At 43.9% G+C, this 24,992-nt stretch overlaps 1 protein-coding gene across 1 annotated transcript in view; it reads left to right on the top strand.

The window, feature by feature from the left end:
• The window catches only part of TXK (TXK tyrosine kinase), a 63,935-nt gene continuing 38,943 nt past the window's right edge, over positions 1–24,992 (top strand). The window contains exons 1-5 of the mRNA XM_080797347.1: positions 1–91; positions 18,397–18,451; positions 19,289–19,391; positions 20,215–20,420; positions 22,957–23,022. Coding sequence (XP_080653473.1) covers positions 4–91; positions 18,397–18,451; positions 19,289–19,391; positions 20,215–20,420; positions 22,957–23,022 — 518 coding nt within the window. The 5' untranslated portion in view covers positions 1–3. The remainder of the gene's footprint in view (positions 92–18,396; positions 18,452–19,288; positions 19,392–20,214; positions 20,421–22,956; positions 23,023–24,992) is intronic.

Here is a 24,992-nt window from a genome sequence, read left to right as displayed (position 1 = left end):
AAGATGTGTTTTTGTGACTGGAGCGTCGCTGAAGAACTGAAGGCTGTTTGGTGTGCTCCCTGCAGAGTCACAGCCATGATTCTTTCCACCTGTAAGTAAGATGGCTTCGTCCTTCCTCTCCAGGGCTGGTTCTGGGCATGTTACGTAACTCTTGAACGCCAGAGGATGGCACGATGCTTGTGAAACTCAGGATAGTTTCCCCAGGTGTTGTGACGGGGTTTTGTGTGTTATTCAAACCACCATTGTAGTGATGTAATGTTAGTAAGTGCTCAGCATGGAGAAGGCAAAGGGAAACAAAACAGTGTCCTTAATTCTACGTGTGTGCATGGAAATGCAGTTTGAAAAGTGTTTGTTTGTAGGGCCATATGGAATGTGAAGAGCTCCGAGCTGAAGGCTGGGAGACCCAAGTTTCAGCTTCTGGATTTGCTTGGTGGTTAATCTTTGGCCACTTCTTGTGTCAGGACCTTATCTGTAAAATGGTACCCTGTCTCTGCCCACCTCCCAGCAAGATAGCATAAACACTAGCTAAAAATGACACGTCCTTCATGATCTTAATTTTGGAGTTGCTCTGGAACACTGTTAAGGTCCATGTACAGTTTTGAAAATGCTTATGAATTCAGCTCTATGAGGGCCTTCTACACAAAATATCGTTAAAACACAAGGAAGGGAAAGACTGTCTTTGAATTTAATTCTGGATGACTAGAGGACCCAGTTTTAGCAAAGCCCAGTCATATCAGATTAAAGCCATCAAAGACCAGCTAACAAAGTTTTTTGCATTTCTGATTTTTCAGTGGCAAAAGGAAACACTGGTGGCAATTTGTTAATGTCACCTGTTTAAGCCACATCACCTCCCAGCACCCAACGCTTGATGGTAGAATCTGTAAAAAATAAACCAGGCCACTCCAGTTGTACTGACCTGAAAATAACTTACAGTCTTGATTCCCTCATAGACAAAATGGGGCTGCCCGTTATCAGAAATACAGATTTAACCAGAGCCAAGCAGAAAGAACTAAGAAGCAACATTTTGTGTCTCCCGCCACCCCCTGATGGTAGAACGAAGATGAGCGGCGACTTAATAATCTTTTTATTAAAAGCTGTGTGAGCATCTGTACTTCATTTCTCCTGAGGTTAGAACTAGAGAAAAGACTGTAAATTTTAACAGGAAAGATTTGGTTATACGTAAAATAAATAATGACGAGGGTTGAGACAGGATTAGTTTGCCCAAGGGATTAGATGAGAGACTCCCTCTCGGCGGGGCTATTGTGAGGGTCCTTCTGGCTGGCCTGGAAGGGCATGGATTTGATGAACATTCACCATCTCTTCCAGCTTCTGGTAATTGCTTCCATTGTAACTATCCCCTGTTTATTTCTGCCGTAAACCCCCCCGTAAACATGGCTCTATTTGGCTTCTGGGTAAAACACTTAAGTGTTTACCATGGATAAAAGAAAACCAAGAGATGCCTCCAGGTGTATTTCTGCTCATCAAAAAGTGTCTGTATGTGTTTGCCAGGCCAGAGTCATTTGCCAAGTATGTTTGTTGTTTTAAGAGCTGCCATAGAAGTCTCGCCTGATAGGCTGCTGTAGCGGGAGGAGATCATGGAGAAGGTGAGATATTGGTCGGACTGCGTGGTGGGGAGAGCCTGAGCGAGGTATTAGAGCGCTGCTCCCGTGAAGTTTAATTTGTGAAACCTCATTGGGTATGGTCAAGGTTTCTACCCACTAACTGTGGTCCTGAGCACAGACCCAGCCCAGACAACTTATTTAGAGGACAAAGTCCAGGGAGAACTAGGGGTTTGACAAACTCACCTCTTCCTTCCTCTCCACCTCATTTTCACCTGATTTCTCCGCCTTTCTTTTCTTCCCAATTTATGAAGTAGAAGGGGAAAAAATGATGTAGATGAATGATTCTTTTTTTTTTTTTAAGATTTTTATTTATTTATTTGACAGGTAGAGATCATGAGTAGGCAGAGAGGCAGAGAGAGAGAGGGAAGCAGGCTCCCCACTGAGCAGAGAGCCCGATGTGGGGCTCGATCCCAGGACCCTGAGATCATGACCTGAGCCGAAGGCAGAGGCTTTAACCCACTGAGCCAGCCAGGTGCCCCTATATGAATGATTCTTAAATCTCAGTGTGTCTGCAGCCTGGATGGGATACTGACAAAAATGGTTGATTTCCAGACTCCCCTCCATAGTCTGATCTGGGGGTCAGGTATACACACCTGATCACGTGGCCTTTCTAGGGCCCCTATTTTTGAAGCCCCCTCTCATTCCTTGTATTTTATTTCTACACCAACCCTACCAAGTTACTATCTTTACTATCTTTAATTTCCTATCTTTACTTATCTTTGCTATTATTATTAATATGAAGATAAAGAGGACAGCTACATAGCGACCTCGAAGATGGGCCCCAGTGGTGTTCACCCCCTTGTGCAATCCCTCTCCTTGAGTCTGAATCAGACCTAGTAACTCACTTCTCATGAATAGAAGGTGATGAAAGTGGTAGAGTGTCTTCTCCGAGGTGAGGTTGTCTAAGGACGGTGGCTTCTGACTTCGTGCTCCCGGGCTGTGTCTTGGGATTACCGGCTGCCATGCCGTGAGCGTTCTCAGGGGGCCTGTGGAGGATCCCCGTCATGAGGAATGAATGTTGGCACCATGGCTGGCCGACAGCCTTGAAAGCGCACGTGGAAGTGGATCGACTCAACCTGACTCCAGGTTCATGAGCTTCGTGAATTTCTCGACCTTTAACCCTACGCACCCAGCTAAGCCATGCCGGGGCTCCCGACCCACAGAAACGGTGGGATAATAATGATTTGTTTCCAACAACAGATGATGAATTCGGCGGCCAAAGCAGGGAGAACCGTTGGACCAAAAATCAAACATGGCCACTTCTACCATTATTTTGCCTCCTGTTGGAGTTGTTCCCCTTTATCAAAAATAGAGAATTTCCTCATGTTACCATGAACACTAGCAGAGCTGTCTTTTGTTTTTAAATAACTTTGATCCCCCTGTTACTGCCTAAAGTCTGTCGTAATAATGATAACGGTAACAGCCAGGGGGTGACGACGTCTGTGAGTTTCCACGTCTCCCAGCATGCTGAGATTCCCCGCGGTTCCCCCGCGAAGCCCACTGGCCAGCGACATCTGTGCACTTCCTGCCCACTGAGGGTCAGTGGACTCAGCTTCCGGCACAAGCGCCGACCCCGTCAGCAGTTCCTGTGGCTGAGCGCTACATATCACGAGCTGGCTCCATGATTTGGGTGTCATATTTGTGAACTCGTCATGAATTCTGAGGTCACAGACATCAGTCTTCCAGAAAATACTGCTCTGAGACATGGGGGCAGAGCGGAGTTGTCAGCAAGACACCCAGTCTGCCTCTCATCAGCTCATTCCTGGGGAAAGAGCAATCTTCTTACACAGAGCAAACAATGGCTTCAAGATGCAGGAATGTTTGGTACCTGGTGGGGGGCGGGGGGTTGGCCAAGGCTGGGATCAGATGTGCCATCTTCAGAGAGGCTCTGCCCTCCCTCCCAGCATCCTTTACTCCCTGGACACCATCTCCCCTGCAGCCCAGAACCCCACCCAGCTTCTGAGGCTTCTAGAGTCTCCTCCCTCCTTCTCCACATCCACCGCCCCTTCAGGCCCCAGCCCGGCCAAGTACCGTTTTTGCCTGCCACCAGATGTATCAGTGGACTGTCCCAGGAGCTGGGAACTTGTGTTCTGTTAGTGACCCATGGATCCCCTAGAAGTAGCTCTTCCTCTTACTTTTAAGGTAAGACTCAAGATGATGTCAAAAACAGTTTGGGGTTTGATATAGGGTTAACTTCTTTTGTCAATACAAGCGAAAAGACTGACCTCTCGGGTGACTATTGTTTCTTAGAAGCAGGTACATTTTAAAATCAAAAGGGAACAACACTGGAGTGTGCTTCTAGCATTCCTCTTAGAAGGAGCGTCTTTTTAATATCAAGAGGAAGTGTATACACAAAGCAAGGATAATTTAATAGCTCAAAAATATAGAGGGTATATACTCGGAAAAAAAGATAGCTTTCTAAATTGAATAAACATTTCTATGAAAAACTCAGTGTCTTACTTCTTCCCTCCCTCCTTTCCTCCCTCCCTCCCTTCCTTCCTTCCCTCCTTCCTTCCCTCTTTCCTCCCTCCGCACCCCACTGGGGTGGATTCTTGGTTCAGCGAAACTTTTCTGAAACCTGATTAGAGGTAGGATTTCACGGTAAAGGAAAGCTAGCTGTGTGTCACCCTTCCCAGGTGACATTGGTTAAGTCGATTAAAATGTGTTTGATTTTAAAAGGACCTTAAGAAACAGATCTCCTGGGTGGGGTGGGGGGGGGATTTACGATCATCATGAGGAAGTTTGGTCTTTCTGGGAATTTCTGGGAACAATGGCCCCTAGCTTACAGTGAACACCTGAGACTCACGAATCAATCACTCAGAGCCATTTCCCCAAAGCCACAGGCTTTCGTTTTCCTCCACGCGCTTCAGCTGGACATGCAGCGGCCACCAGAATTCCTCGCCTTAAAACCACAACCTGGAACATGTGGGTTGGGCGACTCAACTAGCCCGCCCCTAGGTCCAAGACAGCTCTCGAAGCCAGTTCTTTAAGTTTTCAAATAAAAAGCAGCCGCCATCTGCCCGTGATGACCAAATTCAGAAGGAATAAATTTCACTTGAGGCTCTGATTCAGAATGAAACAGTGACGTCGGACATGCCAGGGGATGAAGGTGAGGTTATGCTGATGTAAACCTCAGGATACTTGAAACGAAGGGAAGGCCACCAACTTTGCTTCCCAGAGCGCTGGGGCCACAGCTTTGCATCCGACAGGTGTTTGGGAGCTGGGGGAGGCGACCTTGGAGCTGTTCTGAGAAATGGTGTTCCTCACATTCGCTCCCTTCCAGTGCCCCCTGGTGGAAGCCTGTTTCCCCACAGCCCCGTCGTGGCCGCCCACCCCGGTCTGGAGGCGCCAGGAGCCTTGTGCCAGGGAGACAAGGGGGAAGAAAGCATTCCCAGGAAGGAACAGGAACCCCAGCTCAAAGGGGAGGTTGGACTGCCTTACCCATGAGAGATGTGTCATTCCTAAAGGTCACAGGGATTACACCGGGGCGCAGTGCCCTTTTCCTGATTTGCCGGGACCTGGGATATAATTAAAGATACTTGCTGGGGGAATAAGAAGCAGGTGAAAAGATCAACGCAGGCATAAGCCTGGGAGAGGAAGCACCGGCTGGCTCCTTCCTGAGATAATCCTCAACCCTTCCAGTGGGCAAATAGTCATTGCCCATCTCTGGGGCATTTTAGTCTCTCTGGCAGGGGCCTTTGATATGCACGAGCTTCTGCCTAAACCGGGAATTTTCCAAAGGCACAAAAGAGTTTTCTCTCTGCAGGTTAATCTCTCTGCAAAGCATGGCTTCTATAAGCCCAGGTTGCATACAGAAGTGACTCTCCATTTGTATACTGACCTTGAAAACCTGGGTGAAGCTGTGAATCGAAAACGACCAAAGATCTAATAATTACGGATATCTGCTTCGGAGGGAATCGAAATTTCAGTCTATAAATAAAGATGCCTAGTGGCTTGGAAAGTCATGCCAAATGAGGGAACACCAGGGAACTAATCGGCATTCACACACACACACACACACACACATTTTTTTTGTTGTTGTTTTCATTTACTGAACAATTATTTCTTGGGCAGCCACTTGCTGGGCAGGAGGGATGGAACGGTGAACATGGCAGAGGTTGGCCTTCCCGCCCACAGCTGCTCCTGGTCTTTCGGGGAGAAGAAAAACCTTCTCATACTTAAATCAGTGGCAGCATAGGTCTGTGCCTTTGCTACTGAATCAGGAAAAATAAGTATTTTTGAAAACACTTATTCCAAAATCGTAGACTGCAGAAGAGAGCAGAGGTCACCCTGGGGATATTTTGGGGTTTATAATCTACTCTGCGGACTTGTAGTCCTACAGGTGAGTAGGGGAAGGCCTTTTCCTAGTGCCTAGATATCTTTCCCACCTGCTGAGTGATACTAGCAATTCCTTCTGGAAGGTTCTGTGTATTTAAATTTAAGGTATTGTGATAGGTAATTTTATGGATCACCTTGGCTGAGTCACGTTGCCCAGCTGTTTGATCAACGTAATTCTGGATGTGTCTGTGAAAGAGTTTGGGGGATGAGGATTTAAATCAAGACTTAAATCAGTGGTCTTTGAGCAAAACAAATTACTCTTCACAATGTCGGTGGGCTTTGCCCAATCAGTTGAAGGCCTTAAGAGAACAGAGCCTGACCTCACCTGAGCAAGAGGAATTCTGCCAGCAGACTGCCTTTGGACTTGAACACAACTCTTCCCTGAGTCTCCATCCTGCCAGCCCACCCCATAAGATTTTGGACCTGCCAGTTCCCACAGTCTTGTGAACCAATTCCTTAAAATCAATCTGTCTCTTCACCTCAATATAGGGGTCATGCTTATAAACATGAAAATGCCTTTCAAAGAAGGACTACAGTGTAACATGTTTCCTACTGTATCTGTTTATGATATCATTGATACCTTACCAATAGTAAGTTTCAGAGCCTCTCCTGAGACCTGTTTGGGTGGTAGGGAGAGAGAGAGAGAGCCCTTGAGAGTCCTGAATGGTGGGAACATCTGCCTTTGAGTCAGGTGTGGAGAGTGGGCTCAGGACAAGGGAGTTGGGAGCTAAGGATCAGCTTTGGCTTGCTTGGCCTTATTCCCTTGTTTTGTCTTCAGAGGGAGAATCACATCTACTTACATCTGTTTACCTTATACAGCCTGTGAGTACCTAAAAAAAAAAATACCTGACCGAGTTCTAGAGAATTGGCTGAGGGAACGGGTTGGAAATTAAATGAGTAATCTCTATGTTTTGGGTGCCTCAGCTCTCCTTTTTTTTTTTTTAATTTATTTTTAAATTTAATTTAAAATTTTTTTTAATTTAATTTTTAATATTTTATGTATTTAACTTATGTGACAGAAATCACAAGTAGGCAGAGATGCAGGCAGAGAGAGGGGCGGGGTGGGGGGAAGCAGGCTCCCTGCTGAGCAGAGAGCCCGATGCGGGGCTCGATCCTAGGACCCTGAGATTGTGACCGGAGCTGAAGGCAGAGGCCTAAACCACTGAGCCACCCAGGTGCCTCTCAGCTCTGCTGTCTTATTTAATCTTCTCATCCATAAGGATAGTCTTGTTCTGCTCCCAGACTCTGAGCCAAAGTCTCCGGGCTTGAATTCCGACTCAGCGGCTTTTTAATTCTGTGACAAATTACTGAACTTCTCTCTCTCTTAGCATTTTTACTCTGTAAAATGGGGTAATAACAGGACCGATTTCAATGTTTAGGGGGTAATTTAGTATAAAATGTAGTGAGATCTTAGTATAACACCTGCTTACAGTAAAGCCTATGTTGGGGAACTGCCTTTCCTAGAAGGTAGGTTTCATTCCTTTATTTTCCAGATAAGGCTGCTGAGTGATTGGCCAGAATCACATTGTTGCCACAAGAAAATGGAGCCATAAAATTAACAAGTCAGGAAACGACAGATGTTGACAGGGATGTGGAGAAAGGGGAACCCTCCTGCACTGTTGGTGGGAATGCAAGCTGGTGCAGCCGCTCTGGAAAACAGCATGGAGGTTCTTCAAAAAGTTAAAAATAGAGCTACCGTATGACCCAGCAATCGCACTACTGGGTATTTACCCTAAAGATACAAATGTAGTGATCTGAAGGGGCATGTACACCCGAATGCTTATAGCAGCAATGTCCACAATAGCCAAACTATGGAAAGAACCTAGATGTCCATCAACAGTTGAATGGATAAAGAAGATGTGGTATATATATACAATGGAATACTATGCAGCCATCAACCGCCCCCCCCTGAAATCTTGCCATTTGCAATGACGTGGATGGAACTAGAGGGTGTTATGCTAAGCAAAATAAGTCAATCAGTGAAAGACAATTATCATATGATCTCTCTGATATGAGGAATTTGAGAAGCAAGGTGGGGGGTCATGGGCGGTAGGGAGGGAAAAAATGAAACAAGATGGGATCGGGAGGGAGACAAATCAGAGATTCTAAATCTCAGGAAACAAACTGAGGGTTGCTGGGTGTGGGGGAGAGCAATGGGGTGGCTGGGTGATGGACATTGGGGAGGGTATGTGCTACGGTGAGTACTGTGAAATGTGTAAGACTGATGATTCATAGACCTGTACCCCTGGGGCAAATAATACATTATATGTTTTTAAAAAAAGCTAAAAAATAAAAGAAAAGAAAAGAAGAGAAGAGAAAAGAGAAGAAAAGAAAAGAAAAAAGAAAATGGAGCCATGATTTGACTGCAAGTTGGTCTGACACCAAAACCCACTCACCCTCATGCGCTGTCCTAATACCAAAAAAATCCTCAAACACCAGAGAGGGGTTCACTCTTTCATCTAACATCTCAGGGATTGGTGCTTGATTTTGGATAAGTTACTTCTTTAATTAATGTCTCTGGGACAGCGGGTTAGGCTTATGACCTATAAGTACTAGCCAAAGTTCCGGAAGCCACTCTTGTCAACTTCACTGTTCTACTTAGTCAAAAGGTTGTGGTCAGCCCTGCTTGTTCTGTGGCCAGCCTCATGCCGTGCGATGTCCTGTGGTAGAATGAGCTACTGAAAAGTAGAGCCCAGGTGGGGTGTGGCGGTGTGGGGGTATGGGTGAGGCTGACTTATTGAGTTCTCTGTGTGCCCGGCAGCCGTGCTGGGGGCTCTGGGAAGCGACGATATGGAGGAGCTTACAGTGTGGTTCAGTGATTCTCAAAATCAAGGGATTTTTGCGCGCCGCTCCGCCCCGCCTCCCCCACCCCAACCCCGGGACATTTGACAATGCCTGGGAGTTTTTTGGTTTTCACGACTGGGAAGAGGAGGTGGATGTGAAAGGAGGGAGGGGTTGCTGCTGATTCTTGGTCATAAAGGTGCTGCCGAAGAACCTGCAGGACACAGGACAGCATCCCCCAACCCCCCAAGAATCATCCAATCTAAAATGTCAACTGTGGTGTGACCGAGAAACCCTATGAGAGACGGAGCCTACGCAAATGGAGACGGCCATCCTTGAGATGGTCGTCTAACAGGATGCTCAATTACGAGCCACAGCGCGGGACGGATCGCTTGTGCTCTGCAAGCCCGGAGGACCATTAGAGGGAGTGGACTGCAGTGGAAGTCCTTTTCAGGCTTCAGGCAGGGGTGCTGGGGATGACTGTGACAGCAGAGCAAGGGGAGGAAGCATGAGCAGCGGTGAACGTGGAGAGTTGGGAGTGGAGCTGGCCAGGTTATGGAAGGCGATGAACGTAAGGGAGGGTATCCTCTTGATGCCATATGTAGTTGAGAGTCTTTTCAGGAGCTGAGGAAGGAGAGCAGTTGGCTGAAACAGACTTTCAGGGAAATGGACTTAGAGGATGGATCGAATGAGAGGACGCTCAGGGGCAGGGCACAGAGGCTGGGACTTCGGCCAATTCATTCCGTCACTGAGTGAACACTGTACCCAGAGGTTGAGAGTAGAGACTCCGGAGTCGGGCTGCCTGGGTCCGATCCTGGCTGTCCACTTAAAAACTCTGTGACTCTCAGCCAGGAGGATCCTCTCTGTGGCCAGATTCTTCATTGTAAAGCGGCACCTATTTAACCCAGGGTTAAGTGAGGATTCAATGAGTTACTGCAGAAACGCAGATGTGGGCTGATGAGGGCCTGGATGAGATTGGTAGCAGGGGAGAGAAGAAGGAAAGAGCCAAACAATTTCAACAGACTCATGGCAGATGGGATACAAGGGACGGGGCTCGGGCAGAATCCTTTCTGTGCTGGAATCATACTCAGACATGGGAAGATTAGAAAGGGGATCCAATATAGGCTGTTTTTTGTTTGTTTGTTTGTTTGTTTGTTTTGTTTTGTTTTCTTATGAATATGGTATTTATTTGTCCTCCCTCTGTCAAACCCTGAGCCAACCACTTTCCCTGGGGAGCATGGGAAAAGGAACATGAGGGTGGATGGGACACAGGAGAAGGAACTATGGGGAGGTGGAGATGGCTCCATCACATGGTGGAGGGAGTGAGAGAGGCCACCATCAGGCAAAGGAGCCCCACGGCCACCGAGTGGGCAAAGCCCAGGACGGCCTAGGAGAAGAGCTGTTGCTTCAGAGAGGGGTTCCTGGCATAATCAAAATGAGGCTCCCGAACACAGCCCCAATTCTAGCCCCGGAGCCCGCCGCTCCTACCATGACGGCCCCAGCCCCAATGCACCTGGCTGCTGTGTCCATATCCCTTGTAATGGCGCTGGTTCAGAAGCTGGGTCTGGGAATAAGGGAGGCCGGGGGGCGGGGGGCTGCCAAGCTGCTGAGACTCTCATCTGTCAGCGTCTCTGGTGGTTTTAGCACCGCTGCAGACCGTGATCAGCTCAACAGCTGAGAGGTGCTCCTGACCAAGAAGGGGGTGGAGAGGAACTTTGTACAGGTGCACGTTTTCAGAGGATGAAGGGCTGTGGCAGGACAGCTGCCCCCAGTGCAGAGAGGACAGAGAGGGGCGCAGGGAGGGCTAGGATAGTTTTCTTATTGGGGCTCATGAGGAAGATGAAAATTCCAGTTGGGCAAAAGGTAAGTCAGTGGCTGGATTAGAGAAATAAAAAGCCTTTTGCAACTATCCCTAAAAGTCACATAATATGTGAAAAGTTCTCAGTCCTGGAATGGGCCCTTAACTATCCAACCACAGGTCTACCTGATTTTCCAGGGGTTTTCCTCTTTTAATCTATAAATTTCAGTTTTGAAATATTTCAAGCATTGGGAAAATTATAGAGAATAACATAACCTGCTCGTGATTATTCAAGGAGTAAAGTGGGCGCTCTGAAAAGGTTATCATTTGTTGCGTCTTCAAACTAATTTCTTCATGTGTCCATTGACTCAACAAATAGGATGTATATTATATGCTAACAACTGTTAGAGCCTCTTGAGATATAACTGAACAAAATAAACAAAGATCCTTGTTTACATTCCAGTAGAGGAGACAGATGGTAAAAATATAAAAATACAAAAATATAATAATAAAATAAAATAAATAAAATTAAAACAATAAAACAAAATAACACTAGAAGGTAAAAAATGCCATCAAGAAAGAAAGAAAGAGAAAGAAAGGAAGGAAAGAAGGAAGGAAGGAAAGAAGGAAGGAAGGAAGGAAGGAGGGAAGGAAGGAAGAAAGAAAGAAAGAAAGAAAAGATAAAATGAGCAAAGTAAGGAATATCCAAGTTGGGGAGTCAGGGAGCGGTAGCAGCAGTAATCAGCCAAGGTACTCTTCATTTAGAAGGTAAGATTGGAGCAAAGACTTGAAGGAGTGGTGGGAGTTAAGAAAATTGGATGGTAATTCTATTTTTAATTTTTTTGAGGAGCCTCCAGTCTGTTTTCCACAGTAGCTGCACCAACTCCCATTCCCACCAACAGCACATGAGGGTTCCCTTCTCTCCACATCCTCAATAACGCTTATTATTTTTTGTCTTTTTGATAATAGCCATCCTGACGGGTATGATGTGGTATCTGTAGTTTTGATCTGTGGTTTTGATCACTTCCTGGTGGTCAGTGATGTTGAGAGCCTCTTTTCATGTGTCTCTGGAAAAATACCTATTAGATCCTCTGCCAATTTTAAAATCGGATTATGTGGGGGGATTTGGTGTTGAGTGATACAAGTTCTTTATATATTTTGGATATGAACCCCTTATCCAATATATGATTTACAAATATCTTCTCCCATTCAGTAGGTTGCTTTTTATTTTGTTGGTAGTTTCCTTCGCTACGCAAAAGCTTTTTTGTTTGATGCAGTCCCAATGGTTTTCTTTTACCTTTTTTGGGTCCTTTCCTGATGACCCAGTAATTTCACTTCTGAGTATTTACCTGAAGAAAACAAAACCACTGATTTGAAGAGATATATGCACCCCTATATCTAGAGCAGCTTTATTTATAATAACCAAGATAAGGAAACAGCCCAGGTGTCTACTGTGGTGACTGGATACCCAGACTGGATATCCACTGTGTATCCAGGTGACTGATAAAGAAGCTGTGATATTATATATATATATATATATAGATAGATATATATATATATATATAGATAACTCAGCTGTGAGAAAGAATGAAATCTTGCTGTTCACCCACATGGGTGGACCTAGAGGTTATTATGTTAAGTGAAATAAGTCAGACAGAAAAGACAAATATCATATGATTTCACTTACATGTAGCACCTAAAACACAAAGCAAATGAACAAACCAAAACAGAAACAGACTCAGAAATACAGAGAACAAACTAGCAGTTGCCAGAAGAGAGAGAGGGAGGGGCATAGGCAAAATGGGTGAAGGGGATTACGAGGTACAAAGTTTCAGTTATAAAATAAGTAACTCACAGGGATGAAAGGTTCAGCATAGGGAGGACAGTCAGTAATACTGTCATAACACTGCTTGGTGACAGTAATACTGTCATAACACTGCTTGGTGACAGTAATACTGTCATGACACTGTATGGTGACAGGCGGTAACTACACTTACTGTGGTGAACATTACCTAATGTATGTAATTGTTGAATCACTATGTTGAATACCTGAAACGAATATAATATTTTATGTCAACTACACTTCAATTTTTAAAATATTAAAAAAAGAGAAGATTGGCACCTGGAGAGGAGAGGGGTCTAGCCAAGACAAAAGCAAAGAAACTGCAGGGAGAGCAGGCCTGGTGTGCCTCAGAAGCAGTGAGGAGGGCAGTGTGGGTGTGTGACGTGAGCAAGGACATGTTGGACGGAAATGGGGGGCAACGGGAGGCCAGATCACAGAGAGTTTTATAGGCTAGTGTGAGACATTCGGCTATAAACTGTCGATGAAATGGGGAGTCTTTGTGGGATTTGGAAACAAGGAGCAACATGATCCAGCTTAGGTTTTCCATTAATTACTCTGACTGCTGTGCCAAGAAGAGACCATAGGGAGTTTAGGGTAGAAGCAGGAAGAAGCCAGCAGGCTGTCGATATAATCCAGATGAATGATGGTGGCTTAGGCCACGGTAGTAACAGAAGGGTGGGAAAAGCAGTAAGCTTGGTGTGTGTGTGTGTGTGTGTGTGTCTGTGTGAGAGAGAGAGAGAGAGGGGAAGAGAGAGTTTTAAACTATGGTGAAATATACATAACATAAAATTTACCATTTTAACTATCTGTAAGTGTATAGTCCAATGGCATTAAGTACTTTTGAATTATCATACAACCATCCCCACTATCCATCTCCAGACCATTTTCATTCCAAACTGAAACTCTTGAATACATTTTTAAGGCAGAATCAACATGCTTTCTGACAGGTTGGACTGGGGTGTGAGAGAAAGAGAAGAGTGAAAGACAACTCCAAGATCATTGACCTGAGCCACTGGAAAAATGATATTGCTCCTGATGAAATGGAGAGTATGGGTAGAGCAAGTCTGGGGAGGAAGGAAGAGAAGGAGTTCAGATTTCTTCATGAGAATTGGAGGTGTTCACTAGACACCCAAGTGGAGAATTTGAGACTGCATTTGGGTGTGCAAGTCTGGAATGCACTGGAACTGGATAGAGGTATATATTTGGATGTCATCGTGTCATTGGCAGATAGATTGTTTTTAAGACAAAAGAATGAGATAATTAAAGGAGTGAATGAGACAGAGAAGAGATCAAAAGCTTTGGAGCAGGCTATTTAACCCCAGGCTGAGAGGGTAGGGAGGAAGAGTAGTAGCAAAGGAGACCAACAAGAAAGAAAACCAAGAGGAGAGTGTTGACTGTTGCTGAGAGGTCAAGTAAGATGAGGACATCGAGTTAACGATGGGATAGTGGGTGCATAGGTCACTGGAGACCCTAGCAAGGGCAATTTGGGAGAAGTAGTAGGGACAAAAGCTTGACTGGAATGGGTTAAGAGAAAACGAGAGATGAACTGGAAGCAACAAGAAAAGATGAGTCATTTCTAGATTTTACTCTAAATGGGGAGCAAAACTGATCAAGGAAATTATATCAAGAGTAGTTTCTTTTGTTTTTAATGGGGAAAGTAGCAGCATATTTGTATGATAATGGCAATGATCCAGTGGAGAGGGGAATGGTGATACAAGAGAGGGAAGAAGTATTTTTAAAATTTTGAATTTGAATACCTCTACGTGAGGCCACAGCATTTTTGTCACATTCTAAACCATAGTCTGACCCACTTCATTTATTTGTGTAACCTACATTTGACTTTGCATCTCTTGGCCTGGATAGATACAGATCTATATGGGGCCCTAAAACAACACTGGAGTCAATTGACAAGAATGTAAACTAGACCCAGTCCTGCTAAAGTAGACAGAGCCCCTAAGTGCTAACACACCCTCTTTCTCAGAGTGTTTTGACCATTTTTCATGCAGATACTACCAGAAAATTGACAGAAGCTGGTGAAATCCCCAAACTTAATAATACGTAATATAATGCAGACTTAGGGGGCTCAGTAATTTTATTTTAGTGTCTAGAAATCAACCTTGGCATGATCCTTGGAAAATGGGTGATTTCTGGTTGCAGGCAAAAGATGAGAGAAAATTATTAAGTCAAGGGTGAGTGATAAAGCCGCAATGGGAGGAAATATGAGTCTTTGCTGGGCTTAGACTGGAACTATGTCTCCACAATGCAATGTCCACAGACATTTACCACTGGACCAGCAATGTTTCTGTAGCCCAAAGACTGAGTCCGATAATATCCAAGCCAGAGATAGGCAAGTAACTAATGCATGAACCTAGGTTTGGAAGGTCAAATTCTGTTAAAGGAAAGGGAGCTGATATAGCCTTATTACTGTTTGAGTGCCTTTATTCTTATCTACCCTATACCCCTAGAAGGATGATCCATAGGGATCAAATATGGTGGCCAGTCTCCATGATGGCTTAGTGAGCCCAGCCTCTTGTATTCATTCTTCTCCACCTTGCACTCTATCCTGGAAACATAATCTGTAGGGGTTGGATTAGCATGCTTCTAAGTCCTGGCTTGTGGTTGGATTACACTAATGAGGAGTCCTGGGAAGAAGATATGGCGAGGTTGCCTTGAGTTGGTTGAGTCTCTCAACAGTAGATCATTGCTCCTATCAAAGAGATTTTGGCTCTACTTATCTCTCTCTCACTTTCCTGGTCCTTTTAAATCTAGGGATGGTATCACTTCTAGTACTGCTGGACCCAGTTTCCCTGACCTCCATCCACACCTTTGTAATTAGTCCCTTCGTGTATGAACCCTTTTAAAATTGTTCTAATTTAAATATGTCATGTTTCATATTGGAAACCTGACTAATACAGTAATTCGTATCAGAAGTGGCTCCAGGAAACAGAGTCAAAGCTGGATCTGAGATTTATCTGGTCATGTATTTAGAGGTCCAAGGAAACCTTATTGCTGGGGGAAATAACTCAATTATAATTACTCGAATTATCATTCTTGGCAGCCTGGAATGAAGGGCAAAATGCTAGCTATATGGAACTCCTATAAAGTCTCAGGATGAAAATCATAGCACAATCCCCCAGGAATTAGAAGTGATGCCTTGACACTGTGCTGATAATTATTTTTAACTTGAAAAGTAGCTGCTGGCTTGCTACTGGTGAAGACAGAATGGTCAACCATGGATCATGAAATATTTATGTGATTCAAACCGCCTGTCTTAAATTGAGTGTTATCTCAATCTTCAATGAACTGTAGAATTAGGCATGAATAGCAGTACTCCATCATAATATGGAAGTTGTATATTTGAAAGTAAGTACCAGGAGATCCAGAAGGCTCAAGATGGCTTCAGGAGCAGGTGACTTACAGTCACATAGTACCTGCTCTTCCTGCTTCTCCTTCAACTCACACAAGAAGCCTCAAGGGGAGTTCCTCAACAAGCCTGATGTATAGATAGATCTGAATCCTGAGCACAGATGAATGGGAAATAAACAGCCATCATGCTATAGCCGTATTCAGAGGTCTCCTGAAAGATGGTGCTGAAATGAAATCCTCCCAGAACTTCAAAAAGTTTGTTTATACTTCATTAGGAAAGATAGCCTGAGATATTGATCTATGATAACTAATGGATGATGACAAAAAAAAAAAAAAAGTTGGTTTGCTAGTTGGGAACATGGAAGGTATAAGGTCAGGAGATTTGTAACAAGATCTGGGGAGAGAATTATGGCTGAAACTCTTGGAATGGGGACAGAATGGAAAGATAAAATCAGAGGTCTCCAAGGTGATACATTCTGTTAGCCTGTTTTCAGTTTCGTTTGTGCTTCTTCAGTGGTTCTCTGAATACTCTTAACCATGGTGTTCCATGATTCAGAAGCAGCTGGCTTACTAGGCCAGAGGAATGGCCAGCTAAAAGCTCAGTTATTACTATGACGTCTGGGAGATAACATCTTGCAATGTTGGAGTGGTATCCTATAGGATGCAGTGAATGTCTTAAACCAGCAACAAATGTAGAGCCAGGATGCACGAGTCGGGGAACTAAGGAGAGGTGTTTGGAGTGGCCCCTCTCACCATCTCTTCTAATAACCCACTGGAATATTGTTGTTCAGTTTATCTGTGACCTTGGGGTTTGTGGGTGTGGAGAAGCATCCCTTTCTTAGAGAATACCGGAAGTTGAGACCCCCCCCCCCGGGCCATTTTGAGATTCCTTGTATCACTGAATTGATTGACACAGAAAGGGGTCAGTGTAGCTGGGATGAGTATTCTGATTATCAGGATGAAACAGGATTGGTTCTTCACAGAGGGGACAAAGAGGACTTTGAGACTCAAAGAATTTACCAGCTTTCTTTCCTAATATTCAAAATAGTCCTGGTCAATGGAAAACTATAACAACCCCGTAAAAACAAGACCAACTAAGGACCCAAATCCCACAGGAATGAACATTCGAATTATTCCATCATATAAAGCACCTTCTTTAGCCAAAGTGTTGGCAGAGGCAAAGGGGAACATGGACCAGATGGTGACAGAAGGCCTCTGTGATCATTAGCTTAGGACTCAGGACAGCTGTAGATAGGGGGATTGTAGCAGCTCTCTTATATGTTACTCTTCTTTTCTCATTATTTCCTTCCCTGCCTTACTTAAAGTATCTTGATGTTTAACGTACTATGTTTCAGGTGGAAGTATGACTGCACTGACATCACCTGGTGATAACATGATGGCCGATGACACTCTATTGCCTCCCCTGTTTGGGGGGCACAGAGTGGAGGCTGAGGGTAGACTGTCCCGGGGGTCTTCTGTTTAGATCCCTCTTCCATTTTCCTGAGACTTGAGAGATGATGTCTAATTTAATCTTCTCAACAACCCTATACCAGTAGTAGGTCTTCTCGATTACCCTCTTCCCATATACCTGGGACTGTTCTAGGTTCTTCCCAAGAATTGTTCAGTTAGTCCTCCCAGTAGTCTTACATGCTAAGTATCTAATTATTCCCATTTTACAGACAAAGAAACTTAAGTGCAGAGCAGTTCAGTAAATTCCCCAGATTACCCTCTGCCTCGTAAGGCTTCTCAAAGGGGTTAGGTATGATTATCCTGTTTTGGCAGATAGGGAAACGAAGACTTAGTGAAGTGAAGGGACTCATTGCACATATAGTCACCCACACAGCAGGATTCAAACCCAAGTCTGTCTGACCTCAGAACTCATGTCCAACATACTCTTTGCTTCCTTAATTCTTCATTGTCAGGTGTCATGATAAGAAAGAGTTGACTGGTAAATCCAGGTTCTATGAACATAAAATATTAAGTAATAAAATATTAAAGAATATTTTAAAAGAAATGTGATGGGACTAATTCAAAATCCATGCTAACAGATTTCCAAGGAGAACATTGTTTTTGGAATCCTATTCTTTTTTTTTTTTTTTTAAGATTTTATTTATTTATTTGACAGACAGAGATCACAAGTAGGCAGAGAGGCAGGCAGAGAGAGAGAGAGGAATGGAAGCAGGCTCCCTGCTGAGCAGAGAGCCCGATGTGGGGCTCGATCCCAGGACCCTGGGATCATGACCTGAGCTGAAGGCAGAGGCTTTAACCCACTGAGCCACCCAGGCGCCCCTGGAATCCTATTCTTTTGTACATTTATTAGCTGACATTAGCCCCGATCAAGGTAAAGTAGAATGCAGTGGTCATTGTCATTCACAGACTGAGGAAATGCATAAACCAGACCTGGGGAGAAGAGCCTGAGAAGGGAAACCACACTGGTCAGGGTGCCAGTAACTTCTTTTTGCTTTTGAGACAGTTTCTCACCTGCCACTAGTAAAGGAGGGCAGAGTCAAGACCTAGCATATGTTTCATCATTCCTGTCACTCCTTGGGAATTTCCCTCGGGAAATTTCCTCCTTTGGACGAGCACCACAGGCCTCATCTAGCCAATATCATGGACTTACGGCTCTCCCACAATGATCTGCTTTTCAGATAATACCATCCAGTCGATTTTCTGTTGCTGTTGCTGCTGTTCCTTGCAGAAGCGGTGAGTCTACTTCTGAGGGCAACTTCTTGGAATTCATTCGTTTCGTTTCTTTATTGTCTATTGCGTCTCCGTGTCTCTTTGTATCTGCTCTTCCCTTTGTCTGGGAAACCCTTCTCCCACTTCCTCCCTGCTGAGTGCCCAGTGATCTAAAGGCATAAGTCAAATTTCAGGTCTTCTACCATCTGTCCTGGGTGGATCCCTTGGACATTAATTGCTCCTTCTGTTGCATTCCCGTAGCATGTGGCTTGGTTCTGTATTTGATATTTATTTTGTGTATGCTCTTTGCTTTCTGTGTTCCGCTCAATAATTTTTACCCTTTAAGTGCAAGAATCCCGTCTTATTTGTTTGAATACCTCCCGCCCCCAATGATCACAGTCTCTCACACTTTGATGCCCAGCAAACGATTGTACAGAATAAATGGGAGGTACCGTGAAAATAGTAACGGCTATAGCATTTAATGGGAGTGTCCTCTATGTAAGACTGTGCTAAAAGATTTGCATTTATTAGCTCAAGTAACTCTCAAAAACACCTACGGCCTTTCTAATCTCCATCTGACAGAGGAGGGAATTGAGGCTTCACCAGCTCTGGTTTGGAAGTGGGACATACGTTTCTTCAATTTTCTTCCGTAAAAACTCCATACGCTCTTAGCACCTCTAGCTCCTCAGTAAGGAAAATGCAGTTCTGGGAGGTGGTAACTTGCCCGTGGGAAGTCTTCTGAGTAAGAAGGAAGTTGGAAAGAGACCTGGAGCTTCCTCCTCGTTTCATGAGTATCCGGTGAATGCTTGGATAACCCGAATTCAGGTCATTGTTGGTAACATGGCTGTTTTTCGATCTCAGACAAGTCAGAACACAAATAAGCCTGAGCAAAGATGAAGAATTTCCAGAAAAATACACACAGCGTCGCAGGCCATGGTTCAGGGAATTGCCAAGCAAGAAGCGAGTGAGTATCATCTTGATGAGGGGGGAGGGAACAGAGGAAGCATGCGTTTTTTGGGACTAAGCTCCTCGAGGTACTGTTTGCTGCCACACACAGAATCTCATGTCATGCTCAGTGCGTGATGAGGGCTTCATAAACACCCAGTAAATTAATTCCTTAGAAGAGAGCAAAAGAAAAAGAAAAAAAAGGTCAGTTAAATTAGCCTACTCTGCTGTGTTTCGGCAGAACTTGAAACCAGACAGGGAATGGGGAAAAATATATTCTGCCATTTTTGAAAGCAGGAGTAATTTTCAGTTCACTGTTGGAGGAAACAGTGTTCTTAAGAAGTGTGATAAGCCCAAACACAGCTCATAGCGTGTGAAAGGGAAGGGCTGTTTGTCATTTTTCAAGAGAGAAAAACCCATAAAACAAAGTGAAACTATTGGGGTGGAAATCAAATTTTAAGAATGTGGCTTAAAAAAACATGCAGGGGCACCTGGTTGGCTCAGTCGCGGAGCATGCGACTCTTGATCTCATGGTCATGAGTTCGAGCCCCATGTTGAGCATAGAACTATTTTAAAAAAGAAAAGAGAAACATCCGCTGCAATGCTGGCAAGAGAATTTGTGATCTTGACAGCTTACAAAATGATGAGTGGGTTGCTGGATTCAAAGGTTGTTTTATGGTCATTTCCTATATTTATCCCACTCTGGTTTTTTTTTTTTTTTTTTTTTTTAGCTAAGCCAGAGGGGAGAATTGGGGCAGCAGGGAAATATATTCTATCTCTATTCTTTTTTAGTGCAGATGACTAAAACAATAATACAACAAATCACTCCTTGGTTTTTACAGTCCAACAGAGACCACGGACAACCATCGAAACGTAAGCCGCTGCCTCCCCTCCCACCATCTGAGGTTACCGAAGAGAAGATCCGAGTAAAGGCATTGTATGATTTCCTGCCCAGAGAGCCGTGTGACTTAGCATTGAAGCGATCAGAGGAATACCTCATACTGGAGAAGTATAACCCTCACTGGTGGAAGGCTAGAGACCGTTTAGGGTAAGAACGGTGCCACGGTCCTCACCGAATTCCTCTTCGTTTATCCTCTGAGGACTTCTGAAGCAGAACATCTGCTTTGTGGCTCTTTCTCTTCTGGTTTAGAATTCTTCCTTCTGCATGAGCAGAACCTGCCCCCACACGTTCTATCTGTATGAGAGAGCATGACAGCACTGCGATTTCAGGCAGAGTCACAGAACTGCAAACATCTGGCTTCACGTCCCCATGCCATCACTTACTACTGTATGTCCTTTGGCCAGTCACTTACCCTGTCTGAGTTTCCATCCCTCCCTCCCTCCTTGCCTCCCTTCCTCCCTCCCTTCCTTCCTTCCTTTATTGAGATGTAATTGACATATGACATTATATTGGTTTCAGGCATACAATGTAATAATTTGATATATATATACACACACACACACACATATATATGTGTGTGTGCAGATATATATAAATGAATGATCACCACAATATGTGTAGTCAATATCCACCACTCCAAATAGTCACCAAAATTTTTTTTCTTGCGTTGAAAACTTTTACAATTGACTCCCTTAGCAATTCTCAAATACGCCATATAGTATGATTGACTAGAATCGCTATGTGGTACATTACATTCGCATGACTTCTTTATTTTATAATTGAAGCTTTGTACCTTTTGACCCCCTTTACCTATTTCATCCACCCTCTACTTCCTGCCTCTGGCAACCACCAAACTGTTCTCTGTATCTCTGAGCTTGTTTTTTTTTTTATTAAAAAATTTTTTAGATTCCATATATAATTGAGATCGTACAGTATTTGCCTTTCTTATCTGACTTATTCCACTTAGCATAATGCCTTTGAGATCCACCATGTTTTTGCAAAAAGCAAGACTTTCTCCTGTTTTATAACTAATTTTCTGTTGCTCATATATATATATATATATATATATATATATATATATATGTCTTTGTGTCATCCATCCATCCATCAATGGACACTTAAGTTGTTTCCATATCTTGACTATTAGAAACAATGTTGCAATGAGCACAAGAGGTACACACATCTTTTTGAGTTACTGTTTTCATTTTCTTGAGATAAATAGCAGAAGTGGAATCACTGTTTTGTATGATCATTCTATTGTTAATGAGCTTTTGTTTCTTTATTTGTAAAATATGGGAATAATGATTTCTACCATATAGGCCTTTTTCCTGATTTACACTTTCTTTGAGTATTTGACTTCTTTTTTTCTGTTAAGCTCTAAGAGAGGAACCGAAATAGTATCTTGCTCATTTTCCCATTTCTGCAATGACTGGTTTTGGAAGTAAACATTGCAGTACTTGCCGAATTAAGTTGGTAGGAAGAAAAGACCTTGGGATGCAAACAGACGTCACTGTGTCAAGAGCAACAGGTTGTTAATACCAGGCTAGAATCTGAGGGGGATCTGGGCTGCCTGGGAGAGAATGCTGGCATTTGATTTCTATTCTTCATGATGGTTTGGAAATGATAAGTATCTAAGTATTAGAAGTAGCTAGATTACATACCTCTTTCTTTAATTATATTTTCCTGTTGATTCAGTCCTCTTGGCAGTTTTTAGTTTTGACTTAAACATGTGATGGACACTTTCCAGTGGGAAAGAGGTATGAGCAGGCTCAGGACCATGTAATTAGCCCTCCTATGGGTTGGCATTGGCATGACTCAGACTTTAAAAAAAGACAAATTAATTTTTCATTTCAAAGTTAATAAGTGAATATCACTTTTTGTAATATGTCACCACGATAAACAATGCCTCCAGACCCAAGCACCATTATTCACTTAGTGAGAACCTTCCAGAAAATTTTCACTGCACCTCCATGTACATACTAAAATACACATTTTTGTTTGCAGATTTAGTTCACCTAATTCTTATCAGGCTTAATGCACTGTTCTGCAACTTGCTTGGATTTCTCAATAATGTCATGGAGATCTTTTTGTGATTTTTAATTTCATATTTCATTGGTGAAGGTATAGAAAAGGAAAACCCCCTACCCTGCTGATGGGTGTGTAAATTGATCTATTTTCCTTCAATAGCAATTTACTGTATCTAAGGGGAGATGACCTTGGTGACCCAGGGATTTCCCTGTTTGGTATGTCTTAGAGAAGTACTTTTTCCAGTGCACAAGGACACACGTTCATGTGTTTCTGAGTGACAATGTTATAATAAGGACATCTATCTATTTTGCAGCAATTAAAAAAATTAAGTTGATATCTTTGCTGTTGCTGTGTTTATCATCTAGTCACTGTGATATCCCAATGATCTCGTCAGTGCCCTTTTCCTCTTTGAAAAATCTGAGTGTTCCAAAACATCTTAAATTACTTCCATTGTAAGTCAGAATCTTAGTATTTATCATACAGAGATTATGGCTGAGTATGGAAGTGAAAAATCCTTTTTTTTTCCTTTCAGCAAATTTAATCAGTAAGACGAGTTTGATTTCCTCCGTGACCTTGAGATTTTAAAAGGATTGCTGTCACAATGATGCCACAGCCATGCCAAGCATTTTGATTTTGGCTTTGTCTTTTGTTGTAGGAACGAAGGCTTAATCCCAAGCAACTATGTGACTGAAAACAAACGAAGCAATCTGGAAATATATGAGTAAGTCTCCTCCAAAATATGCCCTCGGGTCGATCTATGAAAATCAGGTACATTTGGGAGGCTTACGAGTATACAAGCTGGTTTTGATCTACAAAAGGAAAAGAAAGTAACACATTTGGCTGCTTTAGTTTGAGAGATCTTTGATCCTTATAATGGTTGATTCAGAAACTTCGTTTTCTTAAACTTCTTTTTGTTTTGTGTTGTATGACCGCTTTTTGGGGGTTTAACAGTGACTGCATGGAAACCAAACACGCATCTTGGTCTTGTTTTACTCTACGTCCTAAATGGAAAAATAACTATTCCAAAAATAACCTTAGTTTTTTAATGAGTGGTAAATTGAACCTAACGCAGAGACACACGACTCTGTTTTGGCTCATGTTTTGATACGTTTTAGAAACAGCTGAAGATGAGAAGTAGGCTAATGCTGTAGGTTGGGGGGAATTTTTGGTGTGTTCACTAGGGTTCTACTTAGAAACCTATTTTTGGGGCACCTGGGTGGCTCAGGTGGTTAAGCAAATGCCTTTGGCTCAAGTCATGATACTGGAGTCCCAGGATCAAGTCCTGCATTGGGCTCCCAGCTCCACGGAGAGTCGGCTTCTCCCTCTGACCTTCTCCCCTTTCATGCTCTCTTACTGTCTCTCTTTCAAATAAATAAATAAATAAATAAAGTCTTAAAAAAAAAAAAAGAAAACCATTTTTTTACAATATATAGATTTGGAAGGTAGAGATCTTAGCAATCACTTTTCTAGCCGCCCCCCCCCCCCCCGATTCTGCAGATTGGAAACTCAGGTTGTGAGAGTAATTTACAAGCACAGAGTGGCAAAGCTGGGAGTAGTCCTGGTCTTTTACAAATTCAGGTTTGCTTAAGTTTTAGCCCTTGACTGCCCTCCCCCAGTTTAGATACTCGCTTTACAATTAGCATATGCTTCCAGCCTCGTGGCACGTAGAGGGAGGTGATGTGGGTTGAGGCGTGAAGGCAGGTGCTTCTCAGAGAACCAGGCAGCAAATATAAATTGAATGAGAACCAACCCTTCCTTCCCAGCCCCTAGTTGTCTGTCTTGCTACTAATTTAAGCCCACATGGAGGCCAGACTCAGCATCTCTCTCCCTAAAACAAATCCGATTCTGAAAGTATTGGTGGGAGGTCGGGGAGGGGGGGTGTGTGTGTGCCTGGGTGGCTCAGTGGGTTAAGCCTCTGCCTTAGGCTCAGGTCATGATCCCAGCATCCTGGGATCCAGCCCCGAATCCAGTCCGGCTCTCTGCTCAGCAGGGAGCCTGCCTCCCCCCCCCCGCTCCCCACTTTCTCTGCCTGCCTCTCTGCCTACTTGTGATTTCTGTCTGTCAAATAAATAAATAAATAAATAAATAAAGTCTTTAAAAGTATTGGTGGGAGGTTGGGGGGGGGCACCTGGATGGCTCACCCGCTTGAGTGTCTGACTCTTGGTTTTGGCTCTAATGGGCTGTGGGGTGGAGCCCCAAGTGGGAGTCTGCCTGGGGATTCTCTCCCTCTGCCCCTCCTCCACTCGCATGTGCACACGCACACCCGCGCTTTCTCTCTCTACAATAAATCAATCTTTAAAAGCACTGGTGAATAATGTAGACTCTATTGGAGGGGACAGAGGGATGACTATAGGACACATGACACATCTGTGTGACTTCACCAGGCTTCTCTATGAGCTACTTCTGTTCTCTCTCCCATCTTTCCGCTTAGTACCATCACAGGTCACATCTGTCTTCTCCTTCCTTCACTCAGCTTGTCATGCCCCCTCTCTTGACCTGAGTCGTTTAACCCTGTCCTGAAAGTCTGGCCTCTACTCAGTAAGACAAAGGCCCCAAGTGACTGAACACACCATCTTAAGACAACAGTTTCACAACTATAGTCCCTCACTGCCTTGTACATACCCCCAGGAGGGCTCGCCACTGCCCCCAGCTGGAGCTGCCCAGCAGGTCTCTTTGAAGGTCAGGTCAGGG

The sequence above is a fragment of the Martes martes genome (assembly GCF_963455335.1).
Source record: "Martes martes genome assembly, chromosome: 2".
Classification (NCBI taxonomy): domain Eukaryota; kingdom Metazoa; phylum Chordata; class Mammalia; order Carnivora; family Mustelidae; genus Martes; species Martes martes.
This window is presented reverse-complemented; position numbering and strand designations above follow the sequence as displayed.